Source organism: Callithrix jacchus, chromosome 6, assembly GCF_049354715.1.
Source record: "Callithrix jacchus isolate 240 chromosome 6, calJac240_pri, whole genome shotgun sequence".
Classification (NCBI taxonomy): domain Eukaryota; kingdom Metazoa; phylum Chordata; class Mammalia; order Primates; family Cebidae; genus Callithrix; species Callithrix jacchus.
The window spans coordinates 78,830,657-78,845,668 of record NC_133507.1 but is presented as its reverse complement, the minus strand read 5'-3'; the positions used below and the strand labels follow the sequence as shown (position 1 = coordinate 78,845,668).

Genomic DNA, 15,012 nt, shown 5'->3' with positions numbered 1-15,012 from the left:
CTTCCCCAAATCAGCAAGTCCTAAGTTCAGAACATCTTGATAACTGCTGATAGAAGAGAAGCCTTCCTCCACCAACTGACCCAGACAGAATGAGTCTTGCTCTCCCTCTATGCTCCTACAGTTCTAGCTGTCATCATGTCATGTTGTGATTATTTGTTTATCTGACTATTCTTTCCATTAAAAAGAACCCCTTAAGGGCAGAGACTGTGTCATCCATCATCTTATTCCTAGTGTCAGGCACATAGACACTCAATAAATATTTGATGAATGAATGAACTGATGGATATAGTCATCATTCTGCCTTTTGAAAATATATGGAACCATATATTGTCATTGTCATTGCTAGAGACATGCCTAGCAAGTTTGGATATGTGCGGGTTTGGATAGGAGGGAGAAGCACAGGGAAGGCTTAGCCTCTGCAGGCCCAACAGGCGGTTTTTCCATCCTGAGCCTGGGAATTCCAGCTTCACTCACTTCTGCTCTTCTTACATTTCAGGGTTGAGGGTGTCGATCTGTACTCTCTCATTAATCCTTGGGGAAGGATCCTAGGTTTTAAAGTGACTAAGGCCAAAGTAAACTGTTCCAAGGAGGCCATCATGGGGTTTACTAAACTGATCATAGGAATCACAGTTTTCTGGGCTTCACCATAGACTTAGTTTACTAATTTACTGATCACTATATTTAGGAGAAAGTCATGGAAATTCAGTTTTCAAAAGTTAGTACCTCAGGATACGTTTAAGCCATGTGGAGAGCGATCTGGGGAGAAGTCCAAGGCATGTGGAGAGGCCACATGAAGGGGTTCCTGTCTCATCTGTACAATAGCCCAGCTCCCAGCCCACAGCCATCACCAATGGCCAGCCATGGGGGTAAGCCATCTGGATGTCCTGGCTTGACTGAGCCCCAGGTGTCTGCCAGCAACATGGTGAGTAGGGCTACTCAGCTGTGTCCAGTCAACTCAAGGAATAATGAGCAAGAGATGACTGTTATTTTAAGTCACTAAGTTTTAGGGTGGTTGTTACATAGGAATAGATAAGTGGACCAGGGTTTGTTATATCACGTTAGAAAGAGGTGAAGATGAGTGAGACTGCTAAGCCATTCTGGTACTTACATCACTGACTTCATCTTTAACCTTGCGGACATGCAGCAACATGGGCGTGTCGTGGATTGTGGTGTAGCCTCTGGGTTTGGCCTTGTTGTATTCCAATTTATAAAGGATCTGAAAGAGATTAGAAAGCAGAGAGACATCATGTCATGCTTCTCAATGAATAATATCAAAATATAAATGCAAAGTGTTTTTCTGAGTGGATAAAAAGGAGAGAATTCTGTGAATTTGACAGGTGCTTTGATGCTCTCTGCTAAGACCTCAGTGTTTCCATCTTGCATGTGGTCACAACAATTCTTTTTTTTGAGACACTCTGCCACCCAGGCTGGAGTGCAGTGGTGTGATCTTGGCTCACTGCAGTCTCCATCTTCCAGGCTCAAGAAATTCTCATGCCTCAACCTCCTGAGTAGCTGAAACCACAGGCGTGTACCACATCTGGCTAATTTTTGTATTTTTAGTAGAGGTAGGGTTTTGCCATATTGGCCAGGCTGGTCTCAAACTCCTGGTCTCAAGTGATCTTCCTGCCTCGGCTTCCCAAAATGCCGGGATTACAGGTGTGAGCCACTGCACCCAGACATAACAATTCTTTATTGGGAAGGAGACTCCTGTGCATAGTAGGACATCTCACACCCCTGCCTTCCTCCCACTAAATGAGAGTAGTCTCCAATGACAGTAGTCTCCCAGACTTTGTGACAACTTAAAATACCCCTGCATGTTTGCAGATGTCCCCTGAGTCTGAAAAGCTATACGGTGTTTTTTGCACTTACATCGCTGATTTGTTTGTTGACTTTCGTAGTACGCAGGTGTTCTGGGGTGTCCACAACTGAGGTAAATTTGTCCTTTGATTTTTCATAGTTTTTCCTATATTTGATCTAAATTGTGGAATAGAAGAACGAGTTAGCTCTAAGAAGTTGTAGAGAGGGCTTTAAGGTATCTAACCGTCCGTTGAAAAACACTAGAGTGGGAGGTGGGGTCCTGGTAGCTGTGTCTTTAAATCCTAACTGGAAATGTTTAATATAAATTTGTGTCTTATAGCAAAAATGTAATGGAGCAGATAATACTACTAATAATAATTTCCAATATGTTTTATACACATGGATTCGGAGGTCCCCAGAGGTTACAAGACTGATCCAAGAGCACATTTAGAACGAATCTCAGAGCAAGACTAGAACCTGTTCTCTGGAGTCTGACAAGTGTTATTTCACTCACAACATATTGTATTGAATATGTACAATCTCTAAAAGTGTTTTGCCATATCAAAGATCAAACAAGCGTGTAAAAAATAAAAAATGAATATATATGAAGTATTTATCATTAAAAAAATTCATTTGTGTTTGCAATTATCAAGTCACAATTATTTTCATGCACATAAGCTGTTGTAAGCAGGACAGATACAGACAGCATTATAAAATTTCATGCACAACTATTTGATGGTCATATAAAGACAAATGAGGAAGTTCAGGCAAACAGGATGTTTACAGGGAGAGCTTAACCTCTTCATTTCACATATGGATTTGACGGTAAACTAAAATGACAAAACAAGTTGCTAATAGAAAAGCTTGATTAATAACTTTTTTTTTGGTCTGGGAAAATGGCATTTTACTAACATTGTGTCTGGTAGTTAACCAATTATCACTGTTTATTGCTGAGTCAAATTTACCTTTGAGCATATGCTGGAAAGTGCATGCTTCAGCTGGCCTTCTAAAAAGGCATGATTATCAGAGACACTGTTAACAGGTGTGTGTGTGGGATTAGATGTGCTGGAAATAACCTAGCAATTTAGCTTCAAAGTCAAGAGGCACCAGGAATATATACAATATTCATAGAGCTGCACAGCAATCCTCATTTCCCCACAACAGTTGTAGTGATAATTGAACAAGGGACACATTAGAAGAAAATATTAAATATTCAGACCTTTTACATTCTGTTGAATCTACTTCTATCTTCAATCTAAGGAATCTATTTCTTTGAGGCAAATTCCAAAAAGTATAAATTAAAGTTAAACCAATTTGGAAATAACACTTGAAAGAGTTGGTTGATTTTATTAAGAGTTCTGAAAGCATTAGACGATGTACAGATGACTGCTGTCCCATTACCTTTGGCCACATTCAGAGGTCATTTACAAGGAATGAATATTTATGTAGCTTTACCATGTGAAGCCAGCATGGGCAGGGAGTGGGAGAGGAAATCAATGAAAGCATACAAGGGAATGCACCCAAGATGTCTAAACCTCCTTCTTCATATCCCATCAGACATTACCTGGCTCCACATGTGTGAATTGTAGAGAGCAGTCAACATATCTGGACGTAGAATTTCATTACATCCATGTTGCAGAAACATCTTGGCACTAGATTTATATTTTCTCTGTCCATGCAAAGAGCAGTGAAGCACAAAAGAGACTCATGAAGACAGAAAAGAACATGGCTCTATATCCCAGTCACCTCTGAGTGAAGAGATGTAGGCATACACACTTTATGTACTCACATATGTGTGGGTGAAGACATCAAATACATTATAATGTGAGGCAGAATGATTGCAATGCTTGTTGTTGGCCATTCATAGCCCTTGTGAATGGGGAATGATATAGCTAGTTTCACTTATGTTACCACCAAAATACTTGTATAGGAAAGAAGACATCTTTGGAATAGAAGGATATATAGTAAGGAGTTCTGTCTTCCTTCCTTCCATTAATTTTTGTTTGTTTTTTGTTGTTAATTTGTTTATTTTTTGCTTTTACAACTCAATCTACAGTTTAAATTGCAGTTTTCAAACAGGTTCTCTGGAAGAGTAAAGGATGAGGGGACTCAGCTTTTCTTTTCATCTTCACCACAGCACAAGTGAGAACACAGAGCATGGACTGGCGCACTCAAATAGCTGACAGGCTTTTTGGGTGGCTAGACAGATATTTTGAAACAGAACGGCCCAATATCATAGGCAGAACCTATGACATCCTTGCAGCAGACGGGACGACATCTCATGAGAAACCGGGAGCACAGTCCTGCCTGGGCCACCGGCCAGCCCCATCACAGTACCTGACTGATCTGGTCGCCTGCAGTCTTAGCCAGCAGATGTCTAGGCTCATCGACTACCAGGTGGTATTTATCTTTCCGCTGCTCATAATCAGCTCTGTATTTTTTCTGCTCAAACATCATAGCATATTATAGCAAGAGTACAACTTCAAGGCTACACAGAAATATCTCAAGGTAAACACTCCAGAGAGCCAGAATATGTCATCTCTAGAGGCGGGCTCCCAACATACCCAAGACAATAAAAACAGGGAAGCAAAGAAGGCTGGAGTATGGGATAGGTCAGATTTATGACACTGAAATTGGAGTTTCTTGTGCCTAAACATTTTCCATCTTTATATATGATGCCATTAGCAATGTTAGGTTATGGCATCTAACGGTGTATTTAAAATAGGGTACTGATAAGCTACAGGTTTACTCTCTAAGGCTGTGAGAATCTGAAAGCATAACTGATGCCAGAATATCCATGGGAAATTTGTAATAGTCTTCTAATGCTAGTTAACTTATTGGATTATAAAAGAGACCTGGAAATTCTTCATGAAATAGAAAAAAAGAAACAAAATATATCAAGATTATACTCATATGAAGCTACTGACAGTAATTCTTCAGGGTGGTCCAGTCTGGAAATCTACTGAAATTTAACTAAATCAAATGTAAAGACAACAAACAAAAAAGTCATACATTTAAGCAAATATGCCATTGCCTACATTTTCATTTTTAGGTACATTTTACTAATTTTCTAACATAATTTTTGACCTTATATAAACCTGTGAAAACTGTGTAAATAGGAAATTAAATACAACTTTAACTATAAAACCATCCCAACGTTGTAAAACCATCCAAACTAAGTACATTCATAGCTTGCTTATTTCAGCCATCTTGAGCTAAATTTAAATTATTGCAAAGATAATTTACAGAAAGGCTAGATAAAATAGAAAAAATTTAGGTGCAAATGGATACTTCTGTGCATCAATATATGTGGGAGTAACCATGGCAAGAAATTTGAAGCATGAATCACAACTATCCCTTCAGGGTGGCTCTTCTAACCACTGACATCTTGGTGCCTCAGTAGAGGATACTAAATTAACCTTGGACTTGTGTGTCTGCCAAGTCTATACAATATTCTATATAAGGGAGTTCCACTGACAGTCAAGAAAATCCTTTACCTCCCTGGTCCTGTCACCTGCAGGGCTGCACTGCCCTGCGTTTGTGCAGAGGTACTGATGTTTGCAGGGCTCTCCCACCACTGAACGGTCCCTTCACGTGTTTGTAGTTCGGCAGAGCTTGTTGGACGGTAATATCATAGAATCTTTTCCAAATCTTTAGTTAAACTGAAAACTTAGGATGGCTTTTCTGTCATTCTCTGTATTGAGCTTTAATTTAGAAACCTCAAAGACTTCTTAAGGAAATGAGTAGACTTAATTGGAGCAGTTCATACCTCATTCATCAGTTGAGTTGCATACTTGAAATGCCTGTTGATCGGACAGTCTGCAACATACTTGAAATCTGACTTTGTCCTTTCAAATACTTCTTTATACTTATACTAGAAAAAATGGAACATGTTTACTTGATAGCAGGTAATTGTGGTAATTCAAAGAGCTAAAATATGTTTGTCTTGAGACAGGATTTCGCTCTGTTGTCCAGGCTGGAGTGCAGGGCACAATCATAGCTCATTGCAACCTCCACCTCCTGGGCTCAATCAGTCTTCTTACCTCAGCCTCCCAAGTAGGTGGGACTACAGGTGGTACACCACCATGCCTGGCTAATTTATGTATATTTTGTAAATATGAGGTTTTGCCATGTTGCCCAGGCTGTTCTCAAACTTCTGGGCTCAAGCTATCCACCTGCCTTGGGCTCCCAAAGCACTAGGATTATAGGCATGAGCCACAGAAGCCAGCCAAGCTAACATGATTGCTTACTCTGCTTCCAAGGTAATGAAGGGCCTGGATGTCTTGAAAACTAGCCCAAAAGTATACACTAGAAAACACTTCCACTGAATAGATGCCAAATAGGTTTATTTTCCATACTGGGCAAAAATCTAAATCAATGTTAAGTTTGTTTCTATACAATTATTATTTAACTTTGAAAGTATTTTTATGTACACTTGAAGTAGGTTTTTAGTACATTAATTTGAAGATAGTTTTCCAGTACTTAATCAGATAATCATAATCTTCTAGAGCAGGTGTGGCGTATGACCCATCTAGCATGCCACCTGATTTAAACAGCTTCATGAATTAGAATGGGTTTCACCATTCCACGGTGTTGTAACAAACAAAGAAGAATATTCCCTAGAATGAATTTAGCCCATGTCTTCTATGTTCTATTTACTATTTGGCATTTAAAAAAAATTGCTGGATTCTATTGTGGAGCTCAAAGGAAAGTGAACTGAATTGCTTTATTTTGTAAATAGGAAAATGAGGCCATAAAAACTAGGTGGTCTGCCTCATGTCATATATTATTTGTGGATTAAAATAACCCCATTTTATATTGGCTATCATATTATCTTTAATAGGAGAAACCACCCAGAGACATATTAATAAGGAGAGAGTTCTAGAAGGATCATGAGGGGTTGTCCTGAGATGACTTTTCATCAAATTCAAATAAATGCCTTTGGTCAACGAGGTTAGCATCCAAGAGTTTCCTAAGGAGTGAACAACTCAGCATGTACTCAAACTATGAGGTCTAGAAGCCAGGATAGGGATGGAAACAAGAAACACTATTTCTTCAGTGCTAATTCTCTCTGTGGGTACAGGTATATGTTGAATGGATGTAGCCAATTCTCCTTGAATATATATATATATACCTTGCTGTATAGAGTCTTGTTCTTTTCAGCCAGAGTGAAATCAGGGGTATCATAAGCATAGCAACCAATGCCTTTAAGCCAGGTCAAGTCTTCTTTATATTTTACCTGGGAGAAGAAGAATATCATCAGAGAGTTCTAAGAAGCCACCTCTAAACAGCAGCAAGTTAATATCTATACAAGTGGAAAAAACAGAAGCCTTACCCCTTGAGGCATATGAAATAATAAAGTATTAAAACAACGATTTAAAAGAAGTTTCCGGTAATACTGACCTCTGCTCATTTTATGGTATATTGTTTTATAACATATGGAAGTTTTCCATTTTTGATACTAATTAAAGCAATTCAAATTTAACAGGCATACTTTCCTAGAGAGTATATCATTAGCTTGGCAGCTATATTTTCATACAGAGAGATGAACTTTCTAAGTGAGCATTGTTATGTATCTTAATTGCTTCATGAAGTTGTCACTTCAGTGGATCAAAAATAGGCTATTTCCTAGATGATGTGTATCACTTTCAGTCCTGTAATATGATATCATACATATAGGAGAAAAATTAATTTATAAATTTGAATATATATTTCCTCCTCCCAAATTGAAATTCACTCACTTAGCAATTGTTATGATTTAAACATTCACATACAAAATCTAAAATCTAGCCAAGTGTTTCTTCAGTTGTTATGCAGTGTATGATTTCAGAGCTTATATAGGAAGATGAATGAATGAATGAATGAATGAATGAATTTTTTTTTTGAGACAGAGTCTCGCTGCAGGTGCCAGGCTGGAGTGCAGTGGTGCGATCCTGGCTCGTTGCAACCTCCACCTCCCAGGTTCAAGCAATTCTCCTGCCTCAGCCTCCCGAGTAGCTGGGACTACAGGCGCGCGCCACCATGCCTAGCTAATTTTTGCATTTTTAGTAGAGATGGGGTTTCACCATGTTGGCCGCGATGGTTTCGATTTCTTGACCTTGTGATCCACCTGTCTTGGCTTCCCAAAGTGCTGGGATTACAAGTGTGAGCCACCGCGCCTGGCCGGAAGATGAATTTATATGTGAAAATAGAAAATGTCAACACTCACATCACTGACTGCATCGGTGACTGCTCGGTGATGGAAATGCTCCGGACGATCAGGAATGGACCTCCAGATACCCAACTGGCTCATGTAGTTCTCCTTGTATTTTATCTGTTATAAAAAAACACAAAGACAGCTGTAAGTCTTACCCATAGTTAATGTAAATATGCCTACTTCTCTCTGGAGAATTTTAGAAGATGGAGATTGCTAAAAATATATATGTATATGGTGAGGTATTGAGCGCAACACAAGTAGAAATATTTAGGGACATACTTTACTGATGTCATCAGTGACTTTGCGATGGTAGACAATGTCCAGGGCATCTTTCACCGTGTGGTATTTCCCTTTGGTCTTTTGAAATGTTTCTTTGTAGCGTAGCTAGAAAGAAAAAAAGCACATGAATTACAAAAAACTATCAAGTTAAATAATTGAGCTCTTTTAAGCTTGAACTCTCATCTTCTCTCTTTGGTTTTCCCATGAATACATTAAGGAAAAATTTAAAAGCTTATTTCAGATCCTAGAAGAGAAAAAAAAAGCACTAGGGAAAACTAACGAAATCCAAAGCAACTATGGAGTTTAACTGATAATAATGTATCAGTTTTGGTTCACTGGTCATGACAAATCTATGATGGCGATATAGGTGTTGGCAACAGAACAGGGGTGTTCCCTGGGTGTGGGGCATGTGAGAACTCTACTATCTTTGCCACTTTTCTATAAATCTAAACTACTTAAAAAGTTTATTTAAATGTAAAACATAAACCAAAAGCTCATTTGAGAGGAAAAAAAACCCAGACAAACTCCTAGTCTTAAATGCCTTCTGCACTAAGCAGTCTTAAAACTTTATTTCATTATAATCTTTATTTTTGTGATATTTCAAGAGAAAACAGCTCTGATTCTAACGTGAGAATATCATAGAAGAGTCATTTCATCTACACAAGATGACAGCTTATTTTCAACCTCAAACAGTTCTTTTCTTTTGGGATAGATGAGCAAATACACAATGAAAGATTTTCTTTTCTTTGACTTAGTAATTTTGTTCATCTCATAAGATTGCCTAGATCTACTTGTGGGGTTAGCCATGCTTAATACACTGAATTAAATGCCAGATACTACCTGTTACATTAGACTATTATAAAGATTAGAGTTACCAGATTTGCTACTGATAAAGCCCTAGGGATGGAGCTGTGCAGTGGGGCATAATGAATCCCAGGGCCAATTTCAGTGTGTGGCCACCGCTCTACAATATTAATTCAGCTTGGTTCAAATAAATATTCAACAGTAACCTTGAAGTGATAATGATGAAGGATATCACAAGAAGACAAAATATCCTAGAAGGTAGACTTTGAGGGGAGTATATGATTTTTTCCCAGCTTATATTTTAAGCACTAACTGGCTTTTAAAAATTGCCTTTTTCTAATTAGTAGGCTCTTCTCTGCTCCAGATAAAAAAATCCTAACAAAATTACGGAACTGAGCTATTGTTCAGATTTGCTGTACCTGTTCTTTTCTGCTTAGGGCCTACTGCAATTACCGTAAGATGCCTTGAAATCCTAGAGCTATGTTGCTAAGTTGGGTCATGAAGTTGGCTTGATTTTTTGCTCAGTTTAAGTCCCAGCATATCTAGTCCTATAAGGGTGTGGTTCTGGTAATGGGTACAGTGAATTCCTGGTTGGGTTCTGAGACACAAAACCCATAAGGAATGGCCATTTACCTCGAATTCACTATTTCACATCTTCATTAACAGATAATTGTTTACCATTAAAAGGCAATCTTGCCCTCAGTTGTGTGATATAGAAAATTAACGTCTGTCCCCCCTAATTTTAACCACTGTGTCATGCATCATTCAGATGATCTATATACAATTAAGAGAAGAAAGGGAACAAACATCTTCTATGTGTCAACTAGGAACCCAGCAGCATGCTGGACACATACATTATCTTGTTTGGTTTCATTTAATTATCACAATTCTCATGGTCATTCCACATATAAGAAAAGTGACTTGGAAAAATCAGACAAATGATATAGAATCATACCACAGGCAAATAACAGCATCAGGATTTGAATCCATGTCTGGCTGACTCCAAGACCATAATTTTATGGATAAGTAAATTAACTGTCAAGTATCCCCAGAAAATGCTACCGAAGAATTACAATAAAGGGTCCTATTTTTGCTCAGGAGAGAATTGAAAAGGATAGGCTTCTGGTATCTCTCAACTCTTTTGCCTGGCTCATATTATTTGGGCCATATTTTTCTCTTTAAAAAAATTTGTCACTTATTTTTATTTTATTTTATTTTTTTAGAGACTGCATCTTGAGATGTTGCCCAGGCTGGAGTGCAGTGACTATTGACAGGTGTGATCCCAATACTGATCAGCATGGGAATTTTGACCTGCTCCATTTCCAGCCTGGGCCGGTTCACCCCTCCTTAGGCAACCTGGTGGTTCCCTGCTCCCGGGTGGTCACTATATTGATGCCAAATTTACTGCAGACACCTGACTGGCATAGCGCACTTCAGCCCAGGACTCCTGGGCTCAAGTGATCCTCCCACCTCAGCCTCCCAAGTAGTTGGGACTACAGGCACACACCACCTTGCCCGGCAAAATTTGTGGTTTTTTTCCTGGGCCATGACTTAGAACTATGGATATGACTGAAATACGTTCTGTCTTAGGTACTTCAACTTCAGCTCTCCCTATCACAACAGAATTAAAAAGGAAGGGATGCATACGTCACTGGCATTCCAGTAAGCCCTCTTGGCTCTGATGAGGATTGGCGTATCTGGAACTGGAGTGTACTTGTCCTTCATCTTTTCATATTGAATCTTGTACTTTTTCTGAGAAATAAAAATAGAAGAGAGAGAGACAAGCTTGTGTCTTCCCAATTCCCAACCAAGCCACAGGTCTAGTGGAGGGTCACAATGTATTACACTCTTTAAGAGAATAGCTCTCTCTTTTGTGCTTTGATGATGCTGAACACCATTTATAGTAATGAGCTCTCTGATCGGAGGTGGCAGGGGAAGGTTTTAACAAAGTATTTTTCCTTTTACCTGGTGCCTCAGTGCTGAATTCCCATCTTACCTCACTGACCATGTCCTTCACGTCTTTAGCGTGCTTCAAGGCTGTGGTCTGGTTTCCAGCGTGATGGTGGGGTCTCTCTTTGGTGGCAAGTTCAACATACAGATACTGAATAATAAGAGAAGAAAGTGAGGTGTCATGGAGATAAAACGTTTAGTATTTAGCATTCAGTCCACTTCATTTCTAACCATTCAGTGGCTAGGTGGTATCTGTTTATAGTCCTGATGTTTGCTTGTTTTTTTCTTATACAGTTTCTGTTAATTTGCTTCTCCCTGTGTCTCATGTTTGAAAACATATATACATACCCCAGTTATCTAATATGCCTACTGCTGAGTACAATCCAATCAAAGCCATGTGATAAAGAATGCTAAAAGAGAGAGACAGGATTCCCATAGATCCCTCAACATATTTTCCTCTCATTTTTGCTTGAATGAGTGAAATACAGCTTCATTTATTTGTGGATAACAGGAAGATCCCACAGAATGATCAAGCAATCATTTTCATTACTTTGAGTCCACAGACTCCAAAACACAAGTTTTATAGCATGTAGGAAAGATGTGGCATCCCTTGCCTGAGTAAAACACAACCATAATTATCATGACCCCAAAGAGAACTGCTTCTTCAAGTGCAGAGTTAATGGGCATGAGGTTGCAGCCAGGACAACCAAGTGTGTGTCTGCCACTGGCCAAGAGAGGCCAGGCACACATAGTAGCCCCCTGTGATGCCTGACTGGCAGGTTTATGAACCTCTCAGCTTACCTGACTCTGAAGTTTCTGTCCTCGCTTGGCTCTTAAAAGATCAGGAGTATCAGGAACTGAAGTAAAGATTGACTTCTGCTTCTTGCCTGCAGCTCTGTAGACGAGCTAGACATAAACCAAGTCATCAGCATCATTTCTGCTTCATGGCCATGTCATGTTCTCTGCAGATGCCTTCACTGCTTTTCCATAGAAAAGGCAGGGGCCCTCCCAATGCAACAATTGCAGTTTCTTTCCAATAGACCAACCTTTTATTTATCCCCTGCACCTTTCCTCTCTTTTTTTCCTCTGTATCAAAACAAGAGACATTCTCTAGCCTATCCAAAATGCAAGCCTCCTGCTGTGTTCTTGGTCCCATTCTAGCACCCTATTCCAGCAACTGTCTGCTTCTCTTCTGTATCATTTATCCTTCCTGTTTTCCCAACCCTCTCTCCTCATTTGCAAACAGACTCAAGACCTCTCTCTACACCCCCTGACCTCTGTCATTAATTAAGCCTTTTCCAGCCTCCAGCCAGTGGACTTCATTCTTCTTTTCTCAGTCAAGTTGCCTGTGTTTCTTCTTTGCCTCTATTTTAATTAATTTCTCAAGACCACAGTTTGGCTCCCACCTACTCACATCAATGAAGTCACTCTCGTTGAGACTACCAAGAACTTCATGATTGCCAAATACAATAACCCTTCTCTGTAGCAACTGAAGCTGCTCAGTGTTCATTCCTGAAAACTCTCTTCTCTGGCTTCCATTCCAGCATGCTTCCCTAGGTGGCCTCCTGTCTTTAGGTCTCCTCCTCAGCCTCCCTCTATGGTTCTGCCCTTATGCAAAGGCTGCTGTTGGCTGGAGTGAAGGATTGGCCTCTTTTACCCAGTATATTCTCCTGCAGTGATCTCATCTGTACCTGTGATCTCAAGCATCACTTTGAGATTGATGACTTCCAAATCTACATATCCAGTGCCTCTCCTGAGCTCCAGATCCAACTTCTCAACAACTTTCTGAATTTGGGTGATTTACCATGTTACAATGTATAGTTCTTTATATTGCCTCCATCTCTATCTCAAATTACTGCTTCTCCTATTTCCTCTGCTTTGCTAAATGACTCATTGATACCCCAGTTACTCAGGCCAGAAACTGGGGGAGTCATCCTAGGCTCCTACATCAAAACGGTCATGAATCCTGGGCTCCTAACTTTGTGATTTTCCTGAAATCTGATTGTTTGCCAACACCTCTGCCCTAGTTCAGCCTTCCATCTTACTTTCTACATGTCAAAACCATCTGCTCAACTCCTCTATTGGACCACTCCACGGTTCACCCATCTTTCAAAAGTCTGAGACACATATTTTCTTAATGCTCAAATCTATTCTTCCTAGAAATAATTCTTCAATGATTTTTCATAAAGTCCAAGGTCATTTACATAACACCTACAAGTCTTTATAACCTGGCTCCAACCCATGTTTCTATAATTTCCCAGCGTTCTTCCACAGCCCTCGTGTGCTATGTAAACAAGTCCCAGTTCCTAGAACTCATTATGGCTGTTTTCACACACTGTTCTTCCTGCCTTGAGTGTTCTTCTCCCTCTTATTTGCCTGGAAAACTCCAAGAGTCCATGCTGTTTTGACTGTTCCTACCTGAGACCATTTATTACACTGTTGCCTGTTTCTTCTCCAAGACTAGGGTATGGCTGTTTAGTGCTATGATCCTTTCATCAACTAGAGCTCAAAGGGTCTAAAAAATAGCAGTTCCCTAATAAATGTTGAAGCTATTTAACATAATGAAGCAAATGAGAAAGAACAAGTGGATTCCAAATAGGTTCTAATCATGGATATAAATACCAGTTGAACAGATTAAATGTAAGGAATATTTTAAACACACACACAGAGGTCAATTTCTTTAAATCCAAATTATATACCACTGCAAGTTAAAAGTGTAGCTCAGTGTTTGGGGCTTTTTTGTGTGTTACTACTGAAAAAAAAGAGATACACTAAATGAAAACTTAATGTTTCTTCATGCTCAATTTTTAGTAAAGTAAATCAACAACTCAGAATTTTATGGTTAAAAAGAGCTCAAATCATCATTTACTTCAATTCTTTAGGAAATTAGGGTGCTAAAGTTGTGAATTACATAAGGTCATATAGCTAACTGAAAGTAAATCTGGGACTAAAACCCAATTCTCCCAAGCCATTTTTTTCTTATTTTTATTTTATTTATGTAGTTTTAGAGACAGGGTCTCACTGTATTGCCCAGGCTGGCCTCAAACTCCTGCACTCCAGTGATCCTCTGGTCTCAGCCTCCCAAGTAGCTAGGACTACAGGTGTGTACCACAGTGTTTGGCCTCTATGCCATTTCTAGAATTATACATTTCTCTGTGTATTTTATTTCTCCTGTACTTAGGTATGCATCGTTTATCTTCTTGAAACAACATCCCTGCTTCCTAGTACTACAAATGTGTACATGTCAAGAATCTATACAATTGAAAGACAGCTCAGAAGTCAGTAACTTGAACTTCTTTTGGCCATCAAACTTTTTACTAACTCGATGTTTTCCAAACATTCCTGATATTAAAACCCAGCAAGGTTCTTATTAAAAACAGATTTGTAGGCTCTATCCCAACCCTTCTGAATTCAGCATTTTATCAAGCCTGGGTCATTGTGATGAAGAGACAAAAAAAACCCTGCACTACTGAAAAGTATCTATTCTTCTTCCTCAGTGCTGATGCACAATTGGCACAAAATCCCCCTAGGAATTGAGAAGAGGAGAAACTAAAGTTTTAGATAATTCTGAACCCTGAAAGCCAAAAAGAGTAAAGGTATTTCAGAGTTATCTTTACTCTGAAGCACTGTAAGTTACCAATTTATTATTATTATTTGGTAGCTGGAGAAGAGATGTGGTGCAGTGGTTTTCAACACAGGCTGTGTATTATTAAATAGAATCTCTGTGGAGCATCTAAAAGTGTACAGACACCCAGACACAGAAAATCTCAGTCTGGTGTGGAACTAGGGGTCAGAGCCCTCTCTGGGTTGTTTTTAAATATTCCACAGGTGATTCTCATACTGAGCCGGAGTGGAAAAGCACAACTTTACTGGGATAAAAATAACATAAGTGTTCAAGTCTGAGTGTAAGCACTGGCTGAAATGACACAGAGAAGCTTTCAGGAATGCAAATGGGCGCAATGTTGCATTTGCAAAAGCTGAAAAGT

The 15,012-nt window shown here is 39.3% G+C and overlaps 1 protein-coding gene across 44 annotated transcripts in view; it reads right to left on the bottom strand.

The window, feature by feature from the left end:
• Positions 1 to 15,012, bottom strand: part of NEB (nebulin) — a 222,981-nt gene that overhangs the window by 44,160 nt on the left and 163,809 nt on the right. For 31 of the 44 annotated variants that reach the window (XM_035304905.3, XM_078327751.1, XM_078327755.1 and 28 more), the window contains 10 exons: positions 11,828 to 11,932; positions 11,073 to 11,177; positions 10,724 to 10,828; positions 8,273 to 8,377; positions 8,006 to 8,110; positions 6,932 to 7,036; positions 5,567 to 5,671; positions 4,135 to 4,239; positions 1,870 to 1,974; positions 1,109 to 1,216 (listed from right to left, as the gene is read on the bottom strand). In XM_035304905.3, the coding sequence (XP_035160796.3) occupies positions 1,109 to 1,216; positions 1,870 to 1,974; positions 4,135 to 4,239; positions 5,567 to 5,671; positions 6,932 to 7,036; positions 8,006 to 8,110; positions 8,273 to 8,377; positions 10,724 to 10,828; positions 11,073 to 11,177; positions 11,828 to 11,932 (1,053 nt within the window). Of the gene's footprint in view, positions 1 to 1,108; positions 1,217 to 1,869; positions 1,975 to 3,361; positions 3,467 to 4,134; positions 4,240 to 5,566; positions 5,672 to 6,931; positions 7,037 to 8,005; positions 8,111 to 8,272; positions 8,378 to 10,723; positions 10,829 to 11,072; positions 11,178 to 11,827; positions 11,933 to 15,012 lie in introns of all 44 variants that reach the window. The other 13 variants (XM_035304904.3, XM_035304913.3, XM_078327759.1 and 10 more) reach the window with 2 other exon arrangements.